This window comes from Panthera leo, chromosome B4 (assembly GCF_018350215.1).
Source record: "Panthera leo isolate Ple1 chromosome B4, P.leo_Ple1_pat1.1, whole genome shotgun sequence".
In the NCBI taxonomy this organism is placed as follows: Eukaryota; Metazoa; Chordata; class Mammalia; order Carnivora; family Felidae; genus Panthera; species Panthera leo.
This window is the reverse complement of record NC_056685.1, coordinates 34,534,097-34,555,466: the sequence shown is the minus strand read 5'-3', so window position 1 is coordinate 34,555,466 and position 21,370 is coordinate 34,534,097. Positions and strand designations below refer to the sequence as shown.

Sequence of the window (21,370 nt, the reverse complement as noted above, 5' to 3'; positions counted from 1 at the left end):
TAGTTTTGTTCCGGCTTAATACTTTTATTAAAAATACTTGGGGTGCCTGGGTGGCTTAGTCGGTTGAGTGTCCAACTCTTGATTCGGCTCAGGTCATGATCTCAGTTTGTGGGCGTGGACACCACATCAGGCTCAGCACGGGACAGTGCGGACAGTGCGTGGCTTACTTGATGTTCAAATTGACTTACAAAGTCTTTTTTGTTTTGTATTCACTTGGCTCCATTGAAACACAAAAAAGTAGTATTTTCATTCAGTTTGGGACTGAGCAAATGAAGCAGTTGGTTGTGAGTTTTGGTTCTGTAGTTTAGACAAAGCCCCTAAGGGACAAGACTGGCACTGGAGCTGAGCGGCTGGCTGGCCCTGTCCTCTGACACAGATTTGAGTAAGTACCGTTGCATACACTTGCTCCTTGGCACCCAGTCTGGAATGGCTTGTGAGATCTTCAGGAAACCCAAACAAGTAAGAGAGAGAAATGACTACACAGTCAGAATGACAGGCAGCCAAAGGGACAGAGCCAGAGGTAGACAGGCACAGAGATGCTGTCATTCTGTCATTTCAATGTGGAGCAAGGGAGTCTTGACTCTGGCATGATTCCTCCCCATATAGCCATACTTGCCTTTATTTTCCAACTCATTTCTGCACTCACCTGTCATTCCATTTGGTAAGCTTGACCTATTTGGCCCGAGGAGAGCTCACATGGGCTGTATGCACAACAGCAACTGCTCCAGGATACAAAACAATGCTTGGAGAAGGGCAGCGGGCTGGCTAAGGGTGGGAGAGTCTTTGGTGTGTGTCTCAGGAAGAATACTGGGCTCAGAGTCAGGAGACTGAACTGCAGACCCAGCCTCTCCATTTGCTAACTGACTGGACACATCATCAGTGAAAGGTAAAGCTCCATGAGAGCAGGTATTGTTGCCAATGACTGGTCATTGCTACGGCACCTAGAATGGTGTTTGGCACCTACGCGATCATCAATAAATGTTTCTGAAATCAAAGTAAAATAGTGCCTTGGTGCCTTCCTTTAGAAAAATAGGGTAAAAATTCTCTCTTCATTAGGGGCTTTAGAAGGCTCTAACAAAACAGGATGAACAATGTTGAACTTACAATGCTTTGGAAAAGCTTAAGCGATGTACAAATGGAATCTAGCAAGACTGCCAGCCAGAAGCAGCCAGATGCCGTCATCAGATGACTGCTAGACAAGGTACTTCTGAGGCCAGAGCTTTACCCACTTGCTCAGGGCACTTGAAGAAATACTCAGTTAAATGCTTGTGGGTCCCAGGCACTGGAGTTGTACTACTAGTTGCCTACTCAACATCCATTCTACTAGTCTTCCAAACAGACAGACCCAGATTTCATTTGAGCAACACTGTGCCCTGTCTCTGCTTCTTTGTAGCTACCAGCATCTGTGTGATCCACCTGTAGTCAACCAGACAGAACTGAAGTCCTAAAGTAGAACCTCTGGGAAAGTTCTTTTAAAGGAATCCAGCTCCACTTGCTTTGTCTTCACCTTTTTCTCCATCCTCCTTGGAAGGTGGATGAGCCATCTTGCAATTGGACAAACATACATGCTAAGGATAGTAGGCCAAGCACCTGAGTCCTTGATGACACCCTTGAGCTTCTTCCCCAGCCTGAAATGCCTACTCTGAACTTCCTATCGCTTAAAAAAATAACCACCTATTTGTTCAAGCCACTATAGTCAGATTTCTGTAATAAGCAGCTGAACAAAATCCTAAATGATACAGTACTGCACTTAAAATAGCTCATTTATGACATACACACTGCCAATGCCAATTTTACAGATGAGAAAATGGAAACTTGGAGAAATGAAGGAAATTGCCCATGGCCATATAGCTAGTGAATGACAGCTAGGATTTGATTCCAGGTCTGTCTGACTCCAAGACCCTTAGTCTTTTCACTTCTGCCATAATCCTCAAAGGAGAAGAAAAAAAGAAAATCATGTTTGGGGGCACCTGGGTGGCTCAGTTGGTTGAGTGTCCGACTTTAGCTCAGCTCACGATCTCACAGTTCATGAGTCTGAGCCCTGTGACTGGCTCTGTGTTGACAGTGTGGAGCCTGATTGGGATTCTCTCTCTGCCCCTCCCCCGCTTGTGCATGCATACACAGTCTCTCTCAAAATAAATCAATAAACTTAAAAAAAAAAAGGAAGTAGACATAGGTCACGAGTAATAAGGACTATGGAAAAAATTAAGGAATTATGAACGCTATTTGTTATAGGAAGTTGAGGGAGTCTTCTTGGGAGGACATATCCACCAGACACTGAACAAGTGATGAGGGGGGAAAGAGATAGAATGAGCCATGTGGACAGTGGAAGTAGGGCAGAGGGAACCATGAGTGCAGAAGCCCTGGGGGCAGGAATGGGTATGATGGATTGGCAAGGGAGCCAGCAGGGCTAGTACGACATGAAGGGGAAAGAACAGCATGTAGAGGCATTTGTGCTGCAGTAAAGAATGTGGGCTTTTCCTCTGAGATGAAGTCATGGAGGGTTTTGATCCTAGAAGAGGTCAAACTTAGGGTTTTGCTTCTGGGCTACTGAGTGGAAAGCAGTGGGGAGGGAGGAGGAGATGAGGCAGGGAGGCCAGACTGGAGTGTGCCGCAACAACGCACGCCAGAGGAGCCAACAGTCTGGAGCAGGGAGGCACTGAAGGCTGGAAAATGCTCACACTCTGGGTACATTCTGAAGGCAAAGTTGCAGGATGTGCTGATGGACTGGCCGTAGGAGATGAGAGAGAAGACAAGGGTGTCTAAGCTTTCAGCCTACTATCTTCAGTGCTGTGTCTACAGGGCAGGGGCTGCAGCAGGACCCAGAGTAGGACCCAGGCTGCTCAGGGCGCTAGGAGTAAGGTCAGACTGCACTCAGCTTTGGACACAGCCAAGCTCTGATACTTCTAGAGGGAGCACAGCTCATCACTCCCTCCTTTGTGAAACATGTTCACTCAGCTTCCTAGACTCTTGTGACTCTATTTCACTGGCCACTCCTTCTCAATCTCCTATGTTTCTTTCCCTCTGAATGACTACCAGGCATCCAAACAAAAGGGTCAGGAAGTCAGTGAGATACAGAGAAGTAAAGAGTATTTTGAGAAGAAGGGAGGGAGTCATCAGCTTTGTGTCACATGCAAATGACTGCTGGAGTAACACAAGGGCAAGAAATGACCAAGGGATTTGGCAACACAGACCATGGAAAGTAAATTGGATTGCTTGTAGAGGAAGGAATATAAGAAACACATTCTTTCCAGAATCACACAGGATTCTGTGTGATTTGTTCTTTCTGAACAAACCATAAGCAAGATCTTTTTTTTCCGTATCAGAGAAGTTGCCAAGTACATACCAAAGCCTGGGCATAACTAATTCCTAGACAGACTCAGGCTTTGCAGGTCGGGGGTGGGTTGGTGGTGGGAGGGAGAACAGAGGTAGGAAAGCAAAGACATCAGCACCTTATGGGAGCAAAATGGCACCAATCTCTTTGCTTCAAGATCACCCACATTGCTCACCCACTACTCTTCCCCCACCGGACTTTCTAGTACCTTCCAAGAAGCACTTCACAATAGACAGCATAATGAATTTTTATTATGATTATTTCAATTAAAAAAAATAAGCCCAAAAGTCTCTGGGCAATAAGCTAAAATACAATAAAAAGCAGTATCTTAGTGTTAGCGACATACCTTGCTGGCATGCAGTGACGCAGTAGTGCCTTCAATGCAGGCAAGGCTCTGTAGAAATTTCCACATTATTTCCTACCACTTCCCCTTTTTTCAGAAGTCCCTACTGAAATGAGAGATGAAACTGAGGCACAGAGGTAAAGGAACTAGCCTGAGGTCAGACTGCCAGGAGAATCAGACAGGAACTGAGCCCAGAAAATCCTGACTGTTCTACCCAAAATGCTACCCAGATACAATTCTGTGGTTATTGCCCAGCAGGAGAAGAAAAACAGTGTCTTCTTCTAAGTGACCAGTTAATAACACCCCGTGGGGCAGCAGAAAGTGTCACAGGAAGCGGCCCTGACTTGATGCCCAGCGATCTGGGCCAGAAGCTAGTCAACAGGACTCCCATAATGTTCCAGGGCCCCTCCTGCCCCCTTGCCTCCAATGCACAGCCCTCACTATAAAATCCAACCCTCCTTGTGGAAAACCAGCTGCACCGCCTCGTTCACATCATTCACGATGTGGGATGCCTCCATGAGCCCCGGGCTAAAGCTGAAGTCCCGGTGCCCATGGAATGGAGCCTCCTCTGCACCCTGGACAGGCTGGGTAGGCTCTGGACCCTTGGGATTGTACACACCAGTGCACACCAGGATAGAGGCGCAGCTCTGCGTTGCTGAGGGTCGTTGCCTCCACAAGCCACCAGCCCCCTGCTTCTCTGCCCCATCATGCTTCACCATCTGCAGGTACTTGTGGAACAGGTTGGCACCGTAGACATCAGACATAGGATTATCACTGGCAGGGGTAGCCATACCAGAAAAGGAAAGAGAAAAAAAAACCCAGTTCAGTGTTACAAGGTAAAGAGAGCAAAGGACAGCTGTGGAACTGGCGTGCATTTGATACAAGGAAACAAGGGAGTGAGCAGGTATGGAGGAAGAGCAGGGGGAGCCTTGAAAGGGATGAGAAGCTGGAGCAGCACTTACCCAATAGCATAGAGTTTCCGAATGGGGGCCACCCAGCCCCGCCTCTCCGCCTGCTGCCTGATCAGGTCCTCTGCATACTGGTAAGTGAGGACGCTGGGTTTGCCCATCAGGCCTTCGTATCGCAGCTCTTTGCCCGTCATTTTTCGGTAAATGGTTTCCAGGCACAGCAAAAAGGTGCCATGGCCAAACCTGTCAGAGAAGAGAGCTCAGCAGTTCAGGCCTCCCCTCACAGGCCCTAAGCAGGACCCTATACCTTTCACTCCAGCACCCTGTTGGTGACAGGTAAGTGAACTTATTTCTAGTAAGAATGACATTACCTATTTTTATGACCTGCTGTTACCTACTAACATTTGTTGAGCACTAGAAATGGCATGCCACACTTACCTCTCAGAATAACCCCATGAGAGAGCAGTCATTCCCCTCATTTACAGTGAGAAGACTGAGGCATAAAGATTAAGTAACTTGCCCAACATGGCAGAGCTAGGATTACAACCCAAGCAGTCAAGACTCCACAAACTGAAGTTTAAATTCAGCTTTAAATTTGTGGAAACTACTGGTTGCCATTCTCCCCTTCTTTCTCAGTGTCAATTTGCAGCTTACCATATTGTGACCCGATGTAAAAAGTACTCCCTTGCCTCCACTGCAGCGAGGTGAGCAGCCATGTGAATAAGCTACAGGCAAAGAGTCAATGAAATCAGAAGTGCTGGGCTAAACTATTAGCAAGTGTAAAATTGGGGAGTATAAAATTGTTCCATCCTTCCCCACTCTTCCTGCTGCCTGAATGCTGATATGGCGGCTGGAGTTCAGGCAGTCATTTTGGATTATGCTGTTAAGAGCCAAGGATTGCACAGCAGGAAGACAGAGGGAACCTGTCCCAGATAGGTGGGACTTCCACACAAGCCCTGGACTGCTTACCACATACTTCTTTAACATGAGAAAGAAAGAAACTTCTATCTTGTTTAAGACACTTTTGTTTCGGGTTTTCATCCCTGGCTGCTAAACCAAATCTTAACAGATGCTGTCCAACATATTAAAGTTGTATTTCACAAATCAAAACCACATTGAGATACCACCTCACACCAGTCAGAGTGACTAAAATAACAACTCAGGAAACAACAGATGCTGGCAAGGATGTGGAGAAACAAGAACCCTCTTGCACTGTTGATGGGAATGCAAACTGGTGCAGCCACTAGGGAAAAGTGTGAAGGTTCCTCAAAAAATTAAAAATAGAATTCCCTATGACCTAACAATAGCACTACTAGGAATTTATCCAAAGGATACAGGAGTGCTGGTGCATAGGGGCACATGTTACCCCAATGTTTACAACAACACTTTCAACAATACCCAAAGTATGGAAACAGCCCAAAAGTCCATCGGCGGATGAATAAAGAAGATGTGGTATATCCATACAATGGAATACTACTTGGCAATGAGAAAGAATGAAATTTTGCCATTTGCAACCACGTGGATGGAACTAGAGGGTATTATGCTAAGTGAAAGAAGTCAGTCAGAGAAAGACAGATATCATATATTTTCACTCATATGTGGAACTTGAGAAAGTTAACAGAACACCATGGGGGAAGGGAAAGGGAAAAAAAAGTTATAGAGGGAGGCAAACCATAAGAGACTCTTAAATACAGAGAACAAACTGAGCGTTGATGGGGGCTGGGAAAATGGGTGATGGGCATTGAGGAAGGCACTTGTTGGGATGAGCACTGGGTGTTGTATGTAAGCAATGAACCACGGGAATCTACCCCCAAAGCCAAGAGCACACTGTACACTCTGTATATTAGCTAACTTGACAATAAATTATATATTAAAAAAAAAAAAGAAAATTTAAAAATAATAATTAAAAAACAAATAAACTTGTATTTCAGTGTCACTTATTTATGTGACAAATTTTATTTTCAATTTTTAAATTACTGAATGAAAATTAATCTCGGGGTGCCTGGGTGGCTTAGTCGGTTAAGTGTACGACTCTTGGTTTCAGCTCAGGTCATTATCTCACAGTTTACAAGTTCAAGCCCTGCGTCGGGCTCTGTACTGACAGTGCAGAATCTGCTTGGGATTCTCTCTCTCCCTCCCTCTCTGCCCCTCCCTTGCACACGCTCTCTTTCAGTAAATAAATAAAAACACTTAACAAAAAAAAAGAAAGAAAATCAATCTCAAATTTAGTTTATAAACTGAAATTTGCCCCTGGCTATTCAGTTCCAGCCTACATAACCAAACCCCTCTCACCTAGTGTCAGCACACACTAACTATAGGAAGAATACTTCAGAAAAAATATCTAACCTCAGCATGCAGAAATATACGTTTTATAAAATATTTATTTATTTTGAGAGAGAAAGAGAAAGCACAAGTGGGGGCAGACAGAGAGACACAGAGAGAGAATCCTAAGCAGGCTCCATGCTCAGCTCAGAGCCCCGATGCAGGGCTCGATCTCATACTGTGAGATCATGAACTGAGACAAAATCAAGAGTTGGATGCTTAACCGACTGAGCCACACAGGTGCCCTTGCAGAAATATATCTTTTAAAGTAACAAGGGAACACTTGTAACACTCATCTCTTTGGAGTTAATGAGTGACATGACTTCAGTCGCATCAAGTGTTGGGCCTGCTGCCCTCTGTTGATGGATCACTCACAGAGTGCACTGGGAATCAGTAAGTAGCAGAGAAAGAAAACTCTAGACTTTGGGCCTGCAGATTAAGAGCAGCCATACAGTACACAATAGCCATAGCTGCCCTTCCAGGAAGGCCCTCAAGGGCTAGGAAAAGCGCTGCCTAGACTGTTCTTAGCCTCCAAAAAGGACACGCCAGATGAGGTTTAAACAGCTGAGCAGAGAACATGGGCCTGCTCAATATCAATGTGCCTTTGAGAAAGTCACTTACCCACTGGGTCTCAAGCTCTCTGGCCTACACAATCATCAGAATAATTATTGCATACCCTGCCCCTACATCTTAAGGGCAGAAAGAAACAACAAAGAACTCGTGCTACAGGGACAATGCAAGGAGCAGCTGTACTGCTGGCCTCAGAAGTCATCCATCATTTGGGCTCCACAGGCAAACACAGCATGTTCTGGGGGAGCCCAGCTGGCTCAGTCGGTGGAGTGCACAACTCTTGGTCTAGGGGTCATGAGCTCAAGCCTCACATTAGGGATAGCGATTACTTTAAAAAATAAAAAATCTTAAAAAAGGGGTACTTGGGTTGCTCAGTCAGTTAAGTATCCGACTTGATTTTGGCTCAGGTCATGATTTCACAGTTCGTGAGTTCAAGCCCCACATCAGGCTCTGGGCTCACAATGCAGAGCCTGCTAGGGATTCTCTCTCCCTCTCTCTCTCTCCCTCTGAAAATAAAATATATAAACTTAAAAAAAATAAAAATCTTAAAAAAAAATAACATGTTCTGTTAAGATTCTGGAGGGCAAAGATCATGCGTTAAAGATCATCTCAACATATCTTCAATGTTCTGTAAGCTATACTTTTCATTTAATAATTAGAAGTGACCCATTGAAAATCCTCCCAGAAGATTAAGTTTCTGTGACAAATATGGGTTCTGCTCAGGCAGGGGTCTGACCGCCCAGAGTACTGACCGCCCAGATGGTAGGAAACTGTCAGCAGGACCACCCAGGCAACAGATGGCAGTGGCCACCACAGTCAAACCCAGAGACTCTGTGTCCTCACCTGGGCATCCTGGCTTCAGCCATCCAAAGGAGATCCATGTTGCTGGCCAGGACAGGAAGATGGGGATAGGGGGCTGTTGCCAGACCAGTCCCAGGGTTCCCATTGCTGAGAAGGACATCCATGATCAGCTGCAGGCTGGTCTCCCAGCGGATTGGCTCCCCAAGGAGGAGTACCCCTTTAAAGAGTAAAGGAATGGAGGTGAGGGTTGCAGAGCACTCTGCCTGCCCTCTGTGGCTGGCAGGAGGAAGGCCCTTAGAAGGCCAGCTGATGCCAGCTGGCACCACCCAACCACAAGCTCTTCCTCCACAGTATACACCCCTGCAAGGGCACAGTTCCCAGAACCAGCCTTCAAAGAGCCACTCACCCATTCACCCAAGGTGAACAAAGCCCAGGACCCAGGAAGGCACTTCCTAAGGGCTCCCACTTTTCACTTGTATTCGCCAGTACTTCACAGAAGAGTTGAAAACAAAGAAAACCAGCAGCCAAGTCTCAAGCCTGCTTCCTCCGATTGACTAATGCTCTCCTGACCACCTCACTCACAAGTACCTGGCAAAGGGCTCATCTTCCTCAGCCACTTCTCTCTGAGCCCCAGAGGCCTGTAAACCTAACAGCTAGGACAGGGGGATCCAGAGTGACACAGACCTGCATTCCAAGTCCCTGTTAATTTTCCTTTGTGAATGTGGGCAAGTTATTTACATTCTCTAAGCCTCGGCCTTCCCAAGTATGTAATAACAGTACCTACTATCGTTTAGGATAAAAATGATGTAATAAAACACTTAACCCATGCTGGACACACAGCACTTAGCAAATGGTAGCTGCCAATATAAGCTACAAGGCCAGCGACTGAACAAAACCAGTGGTCTCAAGGGGGAAGTACTGCCCCCTAGGGAGGTGTTCTAGAAACTGGAGGGTGTATTTTATTTTTTATGTTTATTTATTATTTTTGAGAGAGAGAGAGAGAGAGAGAGAGAGAGCGAGTGGGGGAAGAGCAGAGAGAGAGGGAGATGCAGAACCCGAAGCAGGCTCCAGGCTCTGAGCTGTCAGCACAGAGCCCAACACAGGGCTCAAACCCATGAACTGTGAGATCATGACCTGAGCAGAAGAAGTTGGTTTCTTAACTGACTAGGTCACCCAGGCACCCCTGGAGGATGTATTTTAATTGTAATGATCATGGCAAGGGATCATGGGAGGGGGCCAAGAATGCTAGATGCTCAGGACACTCCTACTAAACAATCAAAAACTGGCCCCTATTAACATTTGAGTGTTCCATCTGACATTCACAAAGGTGAAAAACCTATTTATAATTAATTGAGCTTAAGCCCTAATTTAATTCTACATGTAAACATAAAGTATTTTTTGGTAGAGTTTTCATACACACTCATTTTCCAAAAATGCAACTATCATGTAAGTCAAGAAAAGACTGCACTTTATCTTTTCAAAACTTTACCAATAGTTGTTCCCTATTTTGGAAAATCACTTCACCAATGACAATGCTGCCCCTAATTTCTGAGTCACAAATAAAACACACCTATATCACACCTATTACACTTATATCAGGCTGCATTTGTAGCTGTAACATTCATGGTGATTCCATGTTTTGTATTATTATTTCACTACTTTATTATGTCTTCTTGAATAATCATTTACATGTTGAAGTACATATTACCTTACTAAAAAATTTTTGTTTTATCTCTCCCTCTTACAATTAGGGCTTTAGGGGCAGCTGGGTAGTTCAGTCAGTTAAGTGTCTGACTTTGGTTCAGATCATGATCTCATGGTTCGTGGTCTCAAGCCACGCACTGGGCTCTGCACTGATAGTGCAGAGCCTGCTTGGGATTCTCTCTCTCTCCCTCTCTCTGACCCTCCTCGACTCACGCACTCTCTCTCAAAACACATACATACATACATACATACATAAATAGGGCTTATGTTGAACTAGTTAATTTTTAATATACAGTATTATTCAGTATGTATTCAATTAATATACAGTATCAGTGAACTTCACTGCAGAGTAGTAAAGAGGACATTATGGTATTTTTGTTATACAAGGGAGAACTGGGTTTAATGGAGCTGTGAAACACTGGTTTAGATAACCTCTGGGGGCCTTTCCATGCTAAGATTTTCTACACTTACAATTTTTCTGGAATACTAAGGCAAGTGACATGGGGAAGGAAAGATTAAAAACAAATGTCTCAGAGGTAGTAAGTGGCAGATCTGAGACTAGAACCCAGACGACCTGACATCCAACGCCCCTAGCAACCCTACCAGTCTGTAGGCACAGAGCAGCACTAGGACAGCCTGGAGGGCCAAAAGGAGAAGCACCCAGAGCCACGCCTATCCATCCCAGCAGAGGACCTCATTACCTTCAATGGCAGGGAAGTCGTTCCTTAGAAGGGGCTGCCAAGAGACAAAGAATAGGCCCATTAATGCCACAGTCGCAGTCCACTACCAGACAGCCACACAACCAGTTTCAAGGGGTAGCAGGAGGAAAGACACACTTTAGACAGATCAAAGACCACCCCCAGGCCTAGTCCAAGCCAAGGAGAAGCCAGATAGGACTGAGGAAAAAAATTTACAAAGAAAAGTAAAGAGAGAAAGAGCAGGGCTACCACAGAACAGTCTGAGGGAACCCACATATGAAAGTCTCCCAGGAGGAAGGGCTAGTCAGCTGTCCTTCTCCAGGACAGGAGGTAAGTTATAAGCCAAGCAAGAGTCTAGAATCAGGTAGTTCAGATGAAGGTAAGCCTATGGAGAAAAGGGAGGCCATCAGGGCATGATGGACCATTTCTCTCAACATGAGATGAGGAGGCAGGAGTCTTCAGTTTACCAATCTCCTGGAGTCCGTTCCTTTTCTAGACTATTAGTCCTGGCACTACTACTAACCAGCTATGTGACCTGGGGCAGGTCCCTTCCTCTGCACGGGGCTCAGTCTCTGAGCTGCTCTAAGATCTGTTCCAACTCTGACATTCTAGTTCTCCACATAATTTGCATGGTCCTAGAAGAAAGCTTTCAAAGGCAATGAAGTGCTCTATTCAATCAGAAAGCTCCAGAGAAAGGACTAAGGCTACATAAACAAAAGTTAAGCTTATTTGTTTATAACTACATTTTTCCATATTTTGACAGTGGTTTGACTTAAACTGTAGGCCATATGACATAGAGTTCACATGAGGAAGGGGGGCCAAAGGCCATCAAGGGCGGGCAGTCATACTCTAAAAGATCAACGAGAGGCTCCGTAACTAGTGATCAGAAGAGATAACAAGTCAAATCAGTGGTTCAAATAAGAGCCAAACCCGAAAGGAATATGGACATACTCAGAATTGCTGGTTACTTTTAAAAGCAAGCTGTTTCTCATAAGGACAACTTTCCATAGCAAGCTTCAGTATAAAGTAGCAGCAATGATTAATTTCACAAAGGTTAATGATTCTCCCAAGCAACACTCAAAAAGCCAGTTGGTAAAATATAAAACTCCTCACTGGAAATGCTAAGGCTTTGAAAGGGATTCTCAGCTAATTACAAACGATGCAGAAAGGAAAGCCCTTAGGAGCCAGTTGCTCTTCTGGGCCATCCTTGTGTATCTGGGGAACAAAATCCTTGGCCAGATATGCCTCTCCAAGATGGATAAGATGAAGTTCTTAGTGGGAGGGGTTGCAAGGCTGGTAAGAAGAACCCATGTGGGGAATAACAGGACAAAACTAAACACAAGACACCCAGGAGCATGCTCATTATTACCGTGGTCTTTGGCCGCCGCTGGAGATCCACCATGTCAAGCACAGGAAAGGCCATTCGCAGCTCATCCACAGTAACCACATTCTCAAAGCCCAGTCTACAGCAAGATTAGGAAAGCAAAGCTGGACACTTCTGGGAGATGCCTCTAAGGTGAGGGGAACCAACACAGTCCCAACCAAACTAGTCCACCCAATCCCCAGACAGGAGTAAACCAGTGAGAGCCCAGACACAGCCCCGCAAGGCCCATGGCAATTCTGGAGGACAAGCCATGACTGCACAGGCAGAGCATGTATGCACACCATCACTGAATGCATCGGTGGTCACTGGGCACACTCCGGTGCCAGGTCCTATGCTGGGCACTACCAGGGCACAGAAGCACACAAGAATCTCTGGCCTCAAGCTCACTATATGCCCAGGGCCCATTTAAACCAGCACTCTGTGAACAGTGCTGCCACATGTGTTGAGTTCAAAAGAGGAGACTCCTCAGTGGGCTGGTAGCTGGACAGAGTCTAGAGAAGTCAGACGTGAGCTAACTCTTGAGGAGAAGCCAGATTCAGACAGTTTGGGGAGCCCACGAAGAGTGGAATGCCAGTGCCAACCAACCTCTCCTCTCCAAGACCTGCCTCCATTTTCTTGTCCTCAATTCCCACTTAAAATCTTAACTGGGCATGGTTTCAGATTACTTTCAAAATGAATCTCTCAAAAATGCTTCCATTAGATCACCCTAACAGCAACAACACCTGCAATGACTCTCCTGCCCACATAAATAAGTTCGCTGGCCTCTTGCCCTTACTTCTGAGGTTTCCTTTCCGAGACACCACTCTTCCTCTTCTCATTCCCCACCCTGTCCCAATCCCATCTCCTGCTTTGGGGATCCATGTCTTCCCTGCTCTCTTCAGCATCCTTACCTCCTTCCCCGCATGGAAAACCATAACCATCTCCCATGGCACAGCCACATCCCTCCATGAAGCCACCAGTCATTCCCACTCCCAGATCCTCCCTTCCCAACACCTGTGACTCTCAGAACCTGTACTGCACTCCTTGGTCTTCAATCATGTATCATCTTAAACACTCCTGCATCCTTTCTGGGTGTGCTACTCCTACCTCCTCAAGCATGAACCTTTTGAGGAAGACACAGCCCCATGTGCTTCTCTTGGTCTCCCTGCCCCTGCAGAGCACACAGCACAGGGCTGGTACAGAGGAAGTGCTCAACACAGGTTCACAAAATGAGCAAATGAATAAGCTGCTTGAGTACAGGGACCAAGTCTTCTGCCTCTTGAGTGTACACACACCCAAAAGGTTCACTGTAGATATTAGTTGATAAGTTGATTGAGCACCCCAAAGAACAATGCTAGAGCAGTTGTTCCCAAACCTAATTAGTTTTCTCTTTTAACATACAGATTGCTGATTTTTAATCTCAGACCTAGTAAACCAAGAATCTATATATATTTTTTTTAAGTTTATTTATTTTTGAGAGAAAGAAAGCATGAGCAGGGGAGGGGCAGAGAGAGAAAGGGAAGGGAGACACAGAATCTGAGAAGTAGGCTCCAGGCTCTGAGCTGTCAGCATACAGCCTGATGCGGGGCTTGAACCCATAAACTGTGAGATCATGACCTGAGCCAAAATCAGGCACTTAACCAAGTGAGCCACCCAAGTGCCCCCAAGAACCTGTATTTTAAGCTCCCCAGTAGATTCCAATTCAGTGGGCTGGCTTTTGGAAACTATCAGGAACCAGGACCGGCCATACCTGGGAGCCATCCTCCCTCCCTCCAGAGCCTACCACATATCCCATAAGCTCTGGCACCATGCAGTCAGAACACCTCACTATGGTCCCCCCTCAGCCGTGGAAGGAAAAACTCCAGTCCTGTCCTCTCCTCTTCAGCCAGAGCAAGAATCACCAAAAGGATACACTCGGGCATTTTCCACCAGGGGCCCCTGCCCAGACACCAGCATCCGCTTGTTGTGATATTGGGAGAAGAGCTTCATGGGGCTGTGAGAGAGAATGACTTGGTCTGGCTCCACCTGTACAGAGAGCCAAAGACAGAGGACAGCAGAGGTGACACAACAGTTGAGGGAAAATAATGGGGAGATAGGTGGCTTCTTTCACTTAGAAAGGAAAAAAATCTGTGCAGAAAAAAAGTGGGGGCAGCCTTTTCTGGCACCCGGACACTTCTAGACACTACCCAAACAGGTGTGAAAAGAACCTACTTTGGCTCTTGCCACAAAAAACAAACAAGCAGGAAATGTCATTAGTTGTGGGTTCTGACCACTCACCAAACCTGTTCTCAGTTCCTCCAACTGGAGACCACAGGGTTTATGTGCATGTTCTTTGTCATTGTCACAGAAATATGCCTCTGACTTTCTGTTTTCAGTTCTACTTAAAGACTTAACTTTTTAACATTTATATAATACAAACTCCAACAATGCAGCCAATATTCACAATGTTTTTGGAACCCTCTCTGGAAGGCACAGAAGGGAACCAGTTGTACTCTTTTGCTCTGCATTCACCCCCAAGCAATGTTGAACCCAGTCAATCAGCCACTTTATTTATTCTTTTGGTTCCAAAGGGCTGTTTCCAAAAACTAAATCCACCCTTAACAAAGAAGGATGTGTCAATGTTGATATACCAAGTGGAGCTCCAAATGGGCAAAAAGGGACTGCTTTTGGGGGACAGTGTTCATTCAGTTGTGTACAACTTATTTATGAGAAACAAGAGTGCCACCTGGTATACAGAGATTTAGGAAAATGTGACCCTTGCTTTCCAGGGGCTGACAATCCAAAACAGACAATCCTGGTGCCTAGAAAAGAAATGGATACAAAGACAGCAGACTGAAACTATCTAATCCATGGGCAGGATTTTTGTGCTCAACGCATAATGATATACAAAAAAATGCCCATGCTGATGAGGCTCTACTCATGAGTCTAAGCTTGAACTTCAAGTTATTTTCTAGTACTGACCCAACTGGCCATGCCCGAGGGCTATGCAACACTGCCCGAACCCAGGAAAGGCAGCTTAGAGTTGGAAGGGGGGTGCCACCAGAACCACGTCTTTGGGCTTCCATGTCTCCACCTGCCTCACCTTGAACCCCAGCAGGGCTGACAGCTCCTGGGCTTTGCTCTGTTGTAAGATGTTCCCAGCATTCGTGACAAAGACCACGGGCACCCGCAGCTGCCCATGAGAGTTCACCAGCCTACGGAATGCTTCCAGAGCAGCAGGGATCACTCTGTGACCCCGCACCAGCACTCCATCGATGTCCAACAGGAACCCAAAAGTGGGCGCGCTCTGCACAGTGGAAAGAGAATCACCACAGCGTGAGTCAAGAGGCAAAGGGGAAGAAGGAAAAGACCCTTACAAAATGGTGTGCCTCATTATCCCCAGGTCACCTAGAGCTTTGAATAGAAAATGAGGACATGGAGGGCACCTGGGTGGCTCAATCAGTTAAGCATCTGTCTTCAGCTCAGGTCATAATCTTGTGGTTTGTGAGTTCGAGCCCTGCGTCGGGCTCTGTACTGACAGCTCAGAGCCTGGAGCTGCTTCAGATTCTGTGTCTCCCTCTCTCTGCCCCTTGCCTGCTCATGCTCTGTCTCTATCAAAAATAAATAAACATTAAAAAAAAAAAAAGAAAAAGAAAATGAGGACATGGGATTTCTGATAAGGCAAATCCATCTATAAAAATGAATTAGTCCCTTGTCATGTATTTTTAAGGATATAAGTATTTGGTTAAAACTATCTTTACATAATTAATATAAAAGAATTTTTAAGTGGAAAATACAGAAATTCAAAAACATTCCAGCACTTTAACATAACCAATCTCATCTCTTTGTTTTCTCCCATCCAAGTACTAACCAGGTCTGACCCTGCTTAGCTTCTGATTTCAGATGAGATTGGGTGTGTTCAGGGTGGTATGACCATAGACTCTTCTTTTTCTATTCTTATGCTTATCACATAGCTACAACTACACTTTATATGTTCGATTTTACATCCTGTTCTTCTTGCTTGACATTCAAATATTTTTATCTGTTACAACAGCCTTCATAATCATCTTTTACAATTTTATTACAACACACACGGAGTTAAAAAAAAAAATTCAATTGCTATAGATGATATAAAAAATTTCTCAAGTTTCTTGTCTCCTTCTTCCACTTAGTGTTGTTTCCTATCTTGTATGTTTCCAGGAACTTTTTATAAATCTATAGTAATAACTTCTTATCTGTTAACTAACACACAATGGCATTATATTTTATTTTCTTTTCCTTCTGACCTTTTTTTTTTAAATACTTTTGGTATCTCTTATTTATCTTTCCATATCAATATACATAGTTCTATCTCCTAAACATCATTTCTAGCTACATAATTCTCAGTGAATACTCCACTAACATTATATTTCCCCCTATTTTGGATACTTACGTTTTCCTACATTTTTGCTACTATGAATAATGTTATAAAGAACTTCTTCATGATTACTGGTTTTTCCTTAAGCTAGATTCATAAAAGTAGGAGTAATAAGTCAAGAGTGCAGGGGCACCTGGGTGGCCCAGTCAGTTAAGTGTCTGACTCTTGATTTCGGCTCAGGTCATGATCTCGCAGTCTGTGGGATCAAGCCCCACGCTGGGGCATGGAGGCTACTTGGGATCCTCTCTCTCTCTGCCTCTCCCCCGCTTGTGTTCTCTCTCTCAAAATAAATAAATACACTTAAAAAAAAGTCAAGAGTGCAAACATTTTGGGACTCCTGGGTGGCTCAGTCAATTGAGTGACTGACTTTGGCTCAGGTCATAATCTCACAGTTCATGAGTTCAAGTCCCCACATCAGGCTTCTTGTCAGTACAGAGCTTGCTTCAGATCCTCTGTCCCCATCTCTGTCCCCTCCCCCCTCTAAAAAATAAACACTTAAAAATAAAATAAAATCATCTTAAAAAAAAAAAAGAGTACAAACATTTTAACGATGTGTAACCTATTGACAAACGTTTTCTAAAAACATGTATCAGGGCATCTGGATGGCTCAGTTGGTTAAGCGTCCAACTTCAGCCCAGGTCATGATCTCTCACAGTTCATGAGTTTGAGCCCCACACTGGGCTCTGGACTGACAGCTTAGAGTCTGGAGCCTGCTTTGGATTCTCTGTCTCCTTCTCTCTCTCTGCCCCTCCCCTGCTTGTGCGCTCACTCACATGCGCTCTCTCATTCTCTCTCAAAAATAAATAAATACTAAAATAAAATAAAAATGGGGCACCTGGGTGGCTCAGTCGGTTCAGCATCGGCCTTCAGCTCAAGTCATGATATCACACACAGTTCATGGGTTCAAGTCCCGCATCAGGCTCTCCTTGCTTCGGATCCTCTATGTCCCCCTCTCTCTGCCCCTCCCTTGCTCATTCTCTCTTTCTCTCTCTCTCTCAAAATAAATAAACAAACTTAAAGCTTAAAGTAAAAAAATAAAAACATGTGTCAACTTACACGGCCACTGGTAATGCACTTTATGCTTGCCGATAATAATTTTCATATGTATCAAAGAGTTTGTTAATTATCAAAGGTCCTGTTAATTTAAAAGTTTAAAAATGATGGTATCTCTCTCAATATGTATTTCTTGGGACTTACAAAGTTGAACATTGTCCTTTTTAAGTTTATTTTTTTTTTTTTTAGTAATCTCTACACCTAACATGGGGCTCCAACACACAACCCTGAGATAAAGAGTCACATGCTCTTCCTACTGAGCCAATCAGGCACTCTGAACATTGTCTTTTTTTAAAAAAAAAAAAATCATTCTTTGGACGCCTGGCTGGCTCAGCTGGTGGAGCATGTGACTCTTGACCTTCGGGTCATGACTCCAAGCCCCACATTGAGGAAAGAGATTACTTAAATTAAAAAAATTGTTTAGGGGGCGCCTGGGTGGCTCAGTCAGTTAAGTGTCCAACTCTCAATTTCGGCACAGGTCATGATCTCAAAGTCATGGGATCAAGCCCTGCAGAGGGTTCTGCACTGACAGCGCGGAGCCTGCTTGGGATTCTCCCTTTCTCTCTCTCTCAAAAATAAACATTAAAATAAAAGGATAGGATATTAAGTTATATTAAGGAATTACTAATGTTGTTAGGTATGACAGCATTGTAGTTATGTTTAAAATGTCATTTTCTTAGACGTACACACAGAAGAATCTGAGGGTAAAGTGATAAGAAATCAGCAATTCATTTTAAAATCTTACAGCTGGAAAAAACAAAAAATAAAAAAATAAAAGCTTAACACTGGAAAAAAAAGAGAGGGGAGGAACATAAGCAAAGCAAGTGTGGCAAACTGTCATTAACTGTTAAATCTGGGAGATGGTTATATGGGTTCATATTATTGGTTTTGGATTTTTGAAAACTTACATAGTTAAAAAAAATAAAATGTCTCATTTGTGCTGATGGCTACAAAATTTAACCATACATAGTTTTAATGCCTATATCCTAAATAGCCACAAAAGCTGCTCTCTTAGAAATAAGAATCCACAGACCCTGCTACCGAAAACCTTTTTCAGGACAATTTAGCAATGTCTTTAAGGCTCCCTCATCTCTAACTATATAAATGAGTAATCATACACCTCCAACCCTTAGATGAATGTATACAGAGAAACCAAGCACTCAGTAACAAGAAAGTGAAGGTACAATTGTAACAAATGTGCCACATTAACACCCAGATATTAGTAACACAGGAAACTGGGGGAAGGGGGAATATATATAGGATTCCTCTACAGTTTCTGTTCAATTTTTCTGTAAACCTAAAACTTTTCTAAAAAATAAAGTTTATTAAGTTCTTTAAACAAAGTTATCTATATAGAAAGAGACCTCCTTTCTTTTTTTTTTTTTTTTTTCATTTTTCTTTTCATTCTCTTCTGTATCTGTGTTCTGATTTTTCTTCTGCTATCACTTGTTTTGTTATCTTTTGTTTTTAACTAGTCCTGGGTATTAGGCCAAATCCTAAAGTTCTTATCTGTGGCACTGATAAAATGTATGGTTTAGGTTTAGGTTTTATTTTTAATGTTTATTTTTGAGAGACAGACAGACAGACAGACAGAGAAAGGGGAGGGGCATGGAATCCTGAATCTGAGCTGTCAGAGTCCGATGCAGGACTCAAACTCACCGGCCACAAGATCATGAACTAAGCCGAAGTCAAGACACTTAACCAACTGAGCTACCCAGGTGCCCCAAAATGTGTGGTTTTAAGATTAGTTTGAAGTGAAGGGGCTACTAAGATGTTCCTTTGTATTTTGGCTTCTAACCTGGAATTGGTTTGGTAAGTTTTCAACAACAGCATTAGAACTGTCTACTGTCTACTCCAATCACTTCCACATTTAAGAGAACTTACTATCTGCCAGTCATTGTGCAAAGTACCCTACATATATCAGAGAAAATACCCTACAGATATTCTTACAAAAACACTGCATGGTAAGTAATATCCTCAATGCATAGATGGAGAAATTGAAGCTTAGGAAGCTAAGTAATTTGCCTTAAGTCATTTAGTAAACAGTACAGGCAGGATTCAATTCTAAAGCTAGTACTCTGAAATGCTGACGCTACATGTCTTTCTTCCCTTTTTCTACTCTATCAGAAAGTCACTTGGAAATATCACCTGCAAAGACGCTAGAGTCAATACAATCGTTATAAGACAAAAAGTCCTTTTACCAAAATAGTCTCATTCCATGCTTCCAGCATGGCCACTTTTAGCTCTGTGGCACTAGTCAAGTCACTTAACTTCTTTGAATCTTAGCTGCTCCATATGCAAAAATGAGAACAGTGATAACATAGCTGTTAGGAGCTAGGACTCTGGCACCATACTGCCCTGGATTCCGGATTCTACCACTTACCAGCTGTACACCCTTGGGCAAGTTGCTTAACCTCTCTGTGCTTCAGTCCCTCCATCTGTAAAATGGAATAACAGTACTTACCTCATAGAGTTGTCATAAAAATTGTATAAATTAGTAATTGTGAAGTGTGTGGCACAAAGTGCTGTTTTTAAAAATAAGTATTTAAAATTATCAAAGGGTTACCGTGAAAGCACTACATAAATGTACAATACTATCATCATTACACACAGAAATTGTGATTTTAGAAAACGAAGTAATCCTCTTAAAAAAAAAAAAAAAAAGACAAATGGCCCAGGGGGAAGTGAGGGTGACAGATCTGACTACCTGCCTTATTAGGGTCCTGGCACAGTTGTCCACCAGCTGTTTGACCTTACAAAGAAAAGTACTTAAAAACTTGACTCCAAGCTTCAGCTTCCTTACTACAGGGTTATATCTACCTCCAAAGTTGTGGAATTATCACTTAAGCACCGGGACAAATTGGGGACCCTGCACCAGTTCTCTTCCTCTAGCCCCTCAGAGCTTCCCCTACGTTCTGCATGTAACAGAGGCTCATTATAAGCACGGCCCACAAGCGAATGGAACCAAAGTAAAAAAGTCGCACAAAACCCACATTTATCTCTGGGCTGTCCGTTTATATAGGCGCGGATCCCAGAGGGGAGTCTATCGCGAGTCCCCAAATCTCTTTCAAATGTAGCTGAAATATCAAAACCGAAAGATTCTCATCCTGAAAAATCACAGAGGAAATGCAAGAATCACACTCTGACCAGGAAAACAGAAACACAGAAATCGCGGAGTAACTTTGGAGATGAAAGCAGCGAACGGCCAAGAAACAATCCTGGTGCGCGTTTTGGGTTTGTTTTGTTCATTCTCTAGCTGGAGTAACTTTTCTTTCAGGCCGAAGGCACGGCAAATCCCCTGACTGAGGGGGAGGCGGGACGCGCCAGGGACACTCGTGCTCTGGGAAAGAACGAAGCGCACCGAGGTCAGTGGCCTAGTAAAAGCCACTTCCCAGGAGGCCGGGGATGCCGGAGTGGCCCGGCCCCTCCCTCCCTCCCGGCGGCTCCGGCCCCATCCCCAGCCCTGAGGACCTGCTCGGTGGGAACCTGAACTTTCTCACCTGTGCGGAGTCCGCGGCGTAACCTCTTCTGGGGCAGCGGCCCCTGAGCCCCGCCGCCGCGCGCGCCGCCCCCCACCAGAGCCCCGGCACCGCACCGACCGCCGCCAGGCTGCGGAGCACAGCCATCCGGCCGCCCGTCGCGCGCACGTGCAGACAGTCGCCACGGCCCGCGGCCGTCCCCGCCCACGTCCCCGCTGCGCAGCCAATCAGCGGCCGGGGAGCTCTCGGGCCGATCGGTGCCCGAGACATCTCGGGAGTTGTAGTCTAGAGTCCGTGTCTGGAAGCGCGGTGAGGCGCGAGCCAGTTGGGGCTAGGGGTGTGGCTGAGTTCGGAGTCAAGCTGGGCATGGGGTTGAGCACGAGCGGGGCGGGGCAGGCC

The 21,370-nt window shown here is 44.7% G+C and overlaps 1 protein-coding gene across 1 annotated transcript; it reads right to left on the bottom strand.

Annotated features, from left to right (window-relative positions):
* Positions 1-3,565: 3,565 nt before the first annotated feature.
* Positions 3,566-21,140, bottom strand: HDHD5 (haloacid dehalogenase like hydrolase domain containing 5). The gene is made up of 8 exons (XM_042945414.1): positions 20,993-21,140; positions 15,126-15,329; positions 13,956-14,068; positions 12,050-12,143; positions 10,684-10,717; positions 8,321-8,495; positions 4,640-4,828; positions 3,566-4,451 (listed from the first exon to the last, which is right to left on the bottom strand). Exons 1-8 carry the CDS (start codon positions 21,116-21,118, stop codon positions 4,118-4,120), a joined length of 1,269 nt encoding a protein of 422 aa, XP_042801348.1. The 5' UTR covers positions 21,119-21,140; the 3' UTR covers positions 3,566-4,117.
* Between the last annotated feature and the right edge of the window lie 230 nt (positions 21,141-21,370).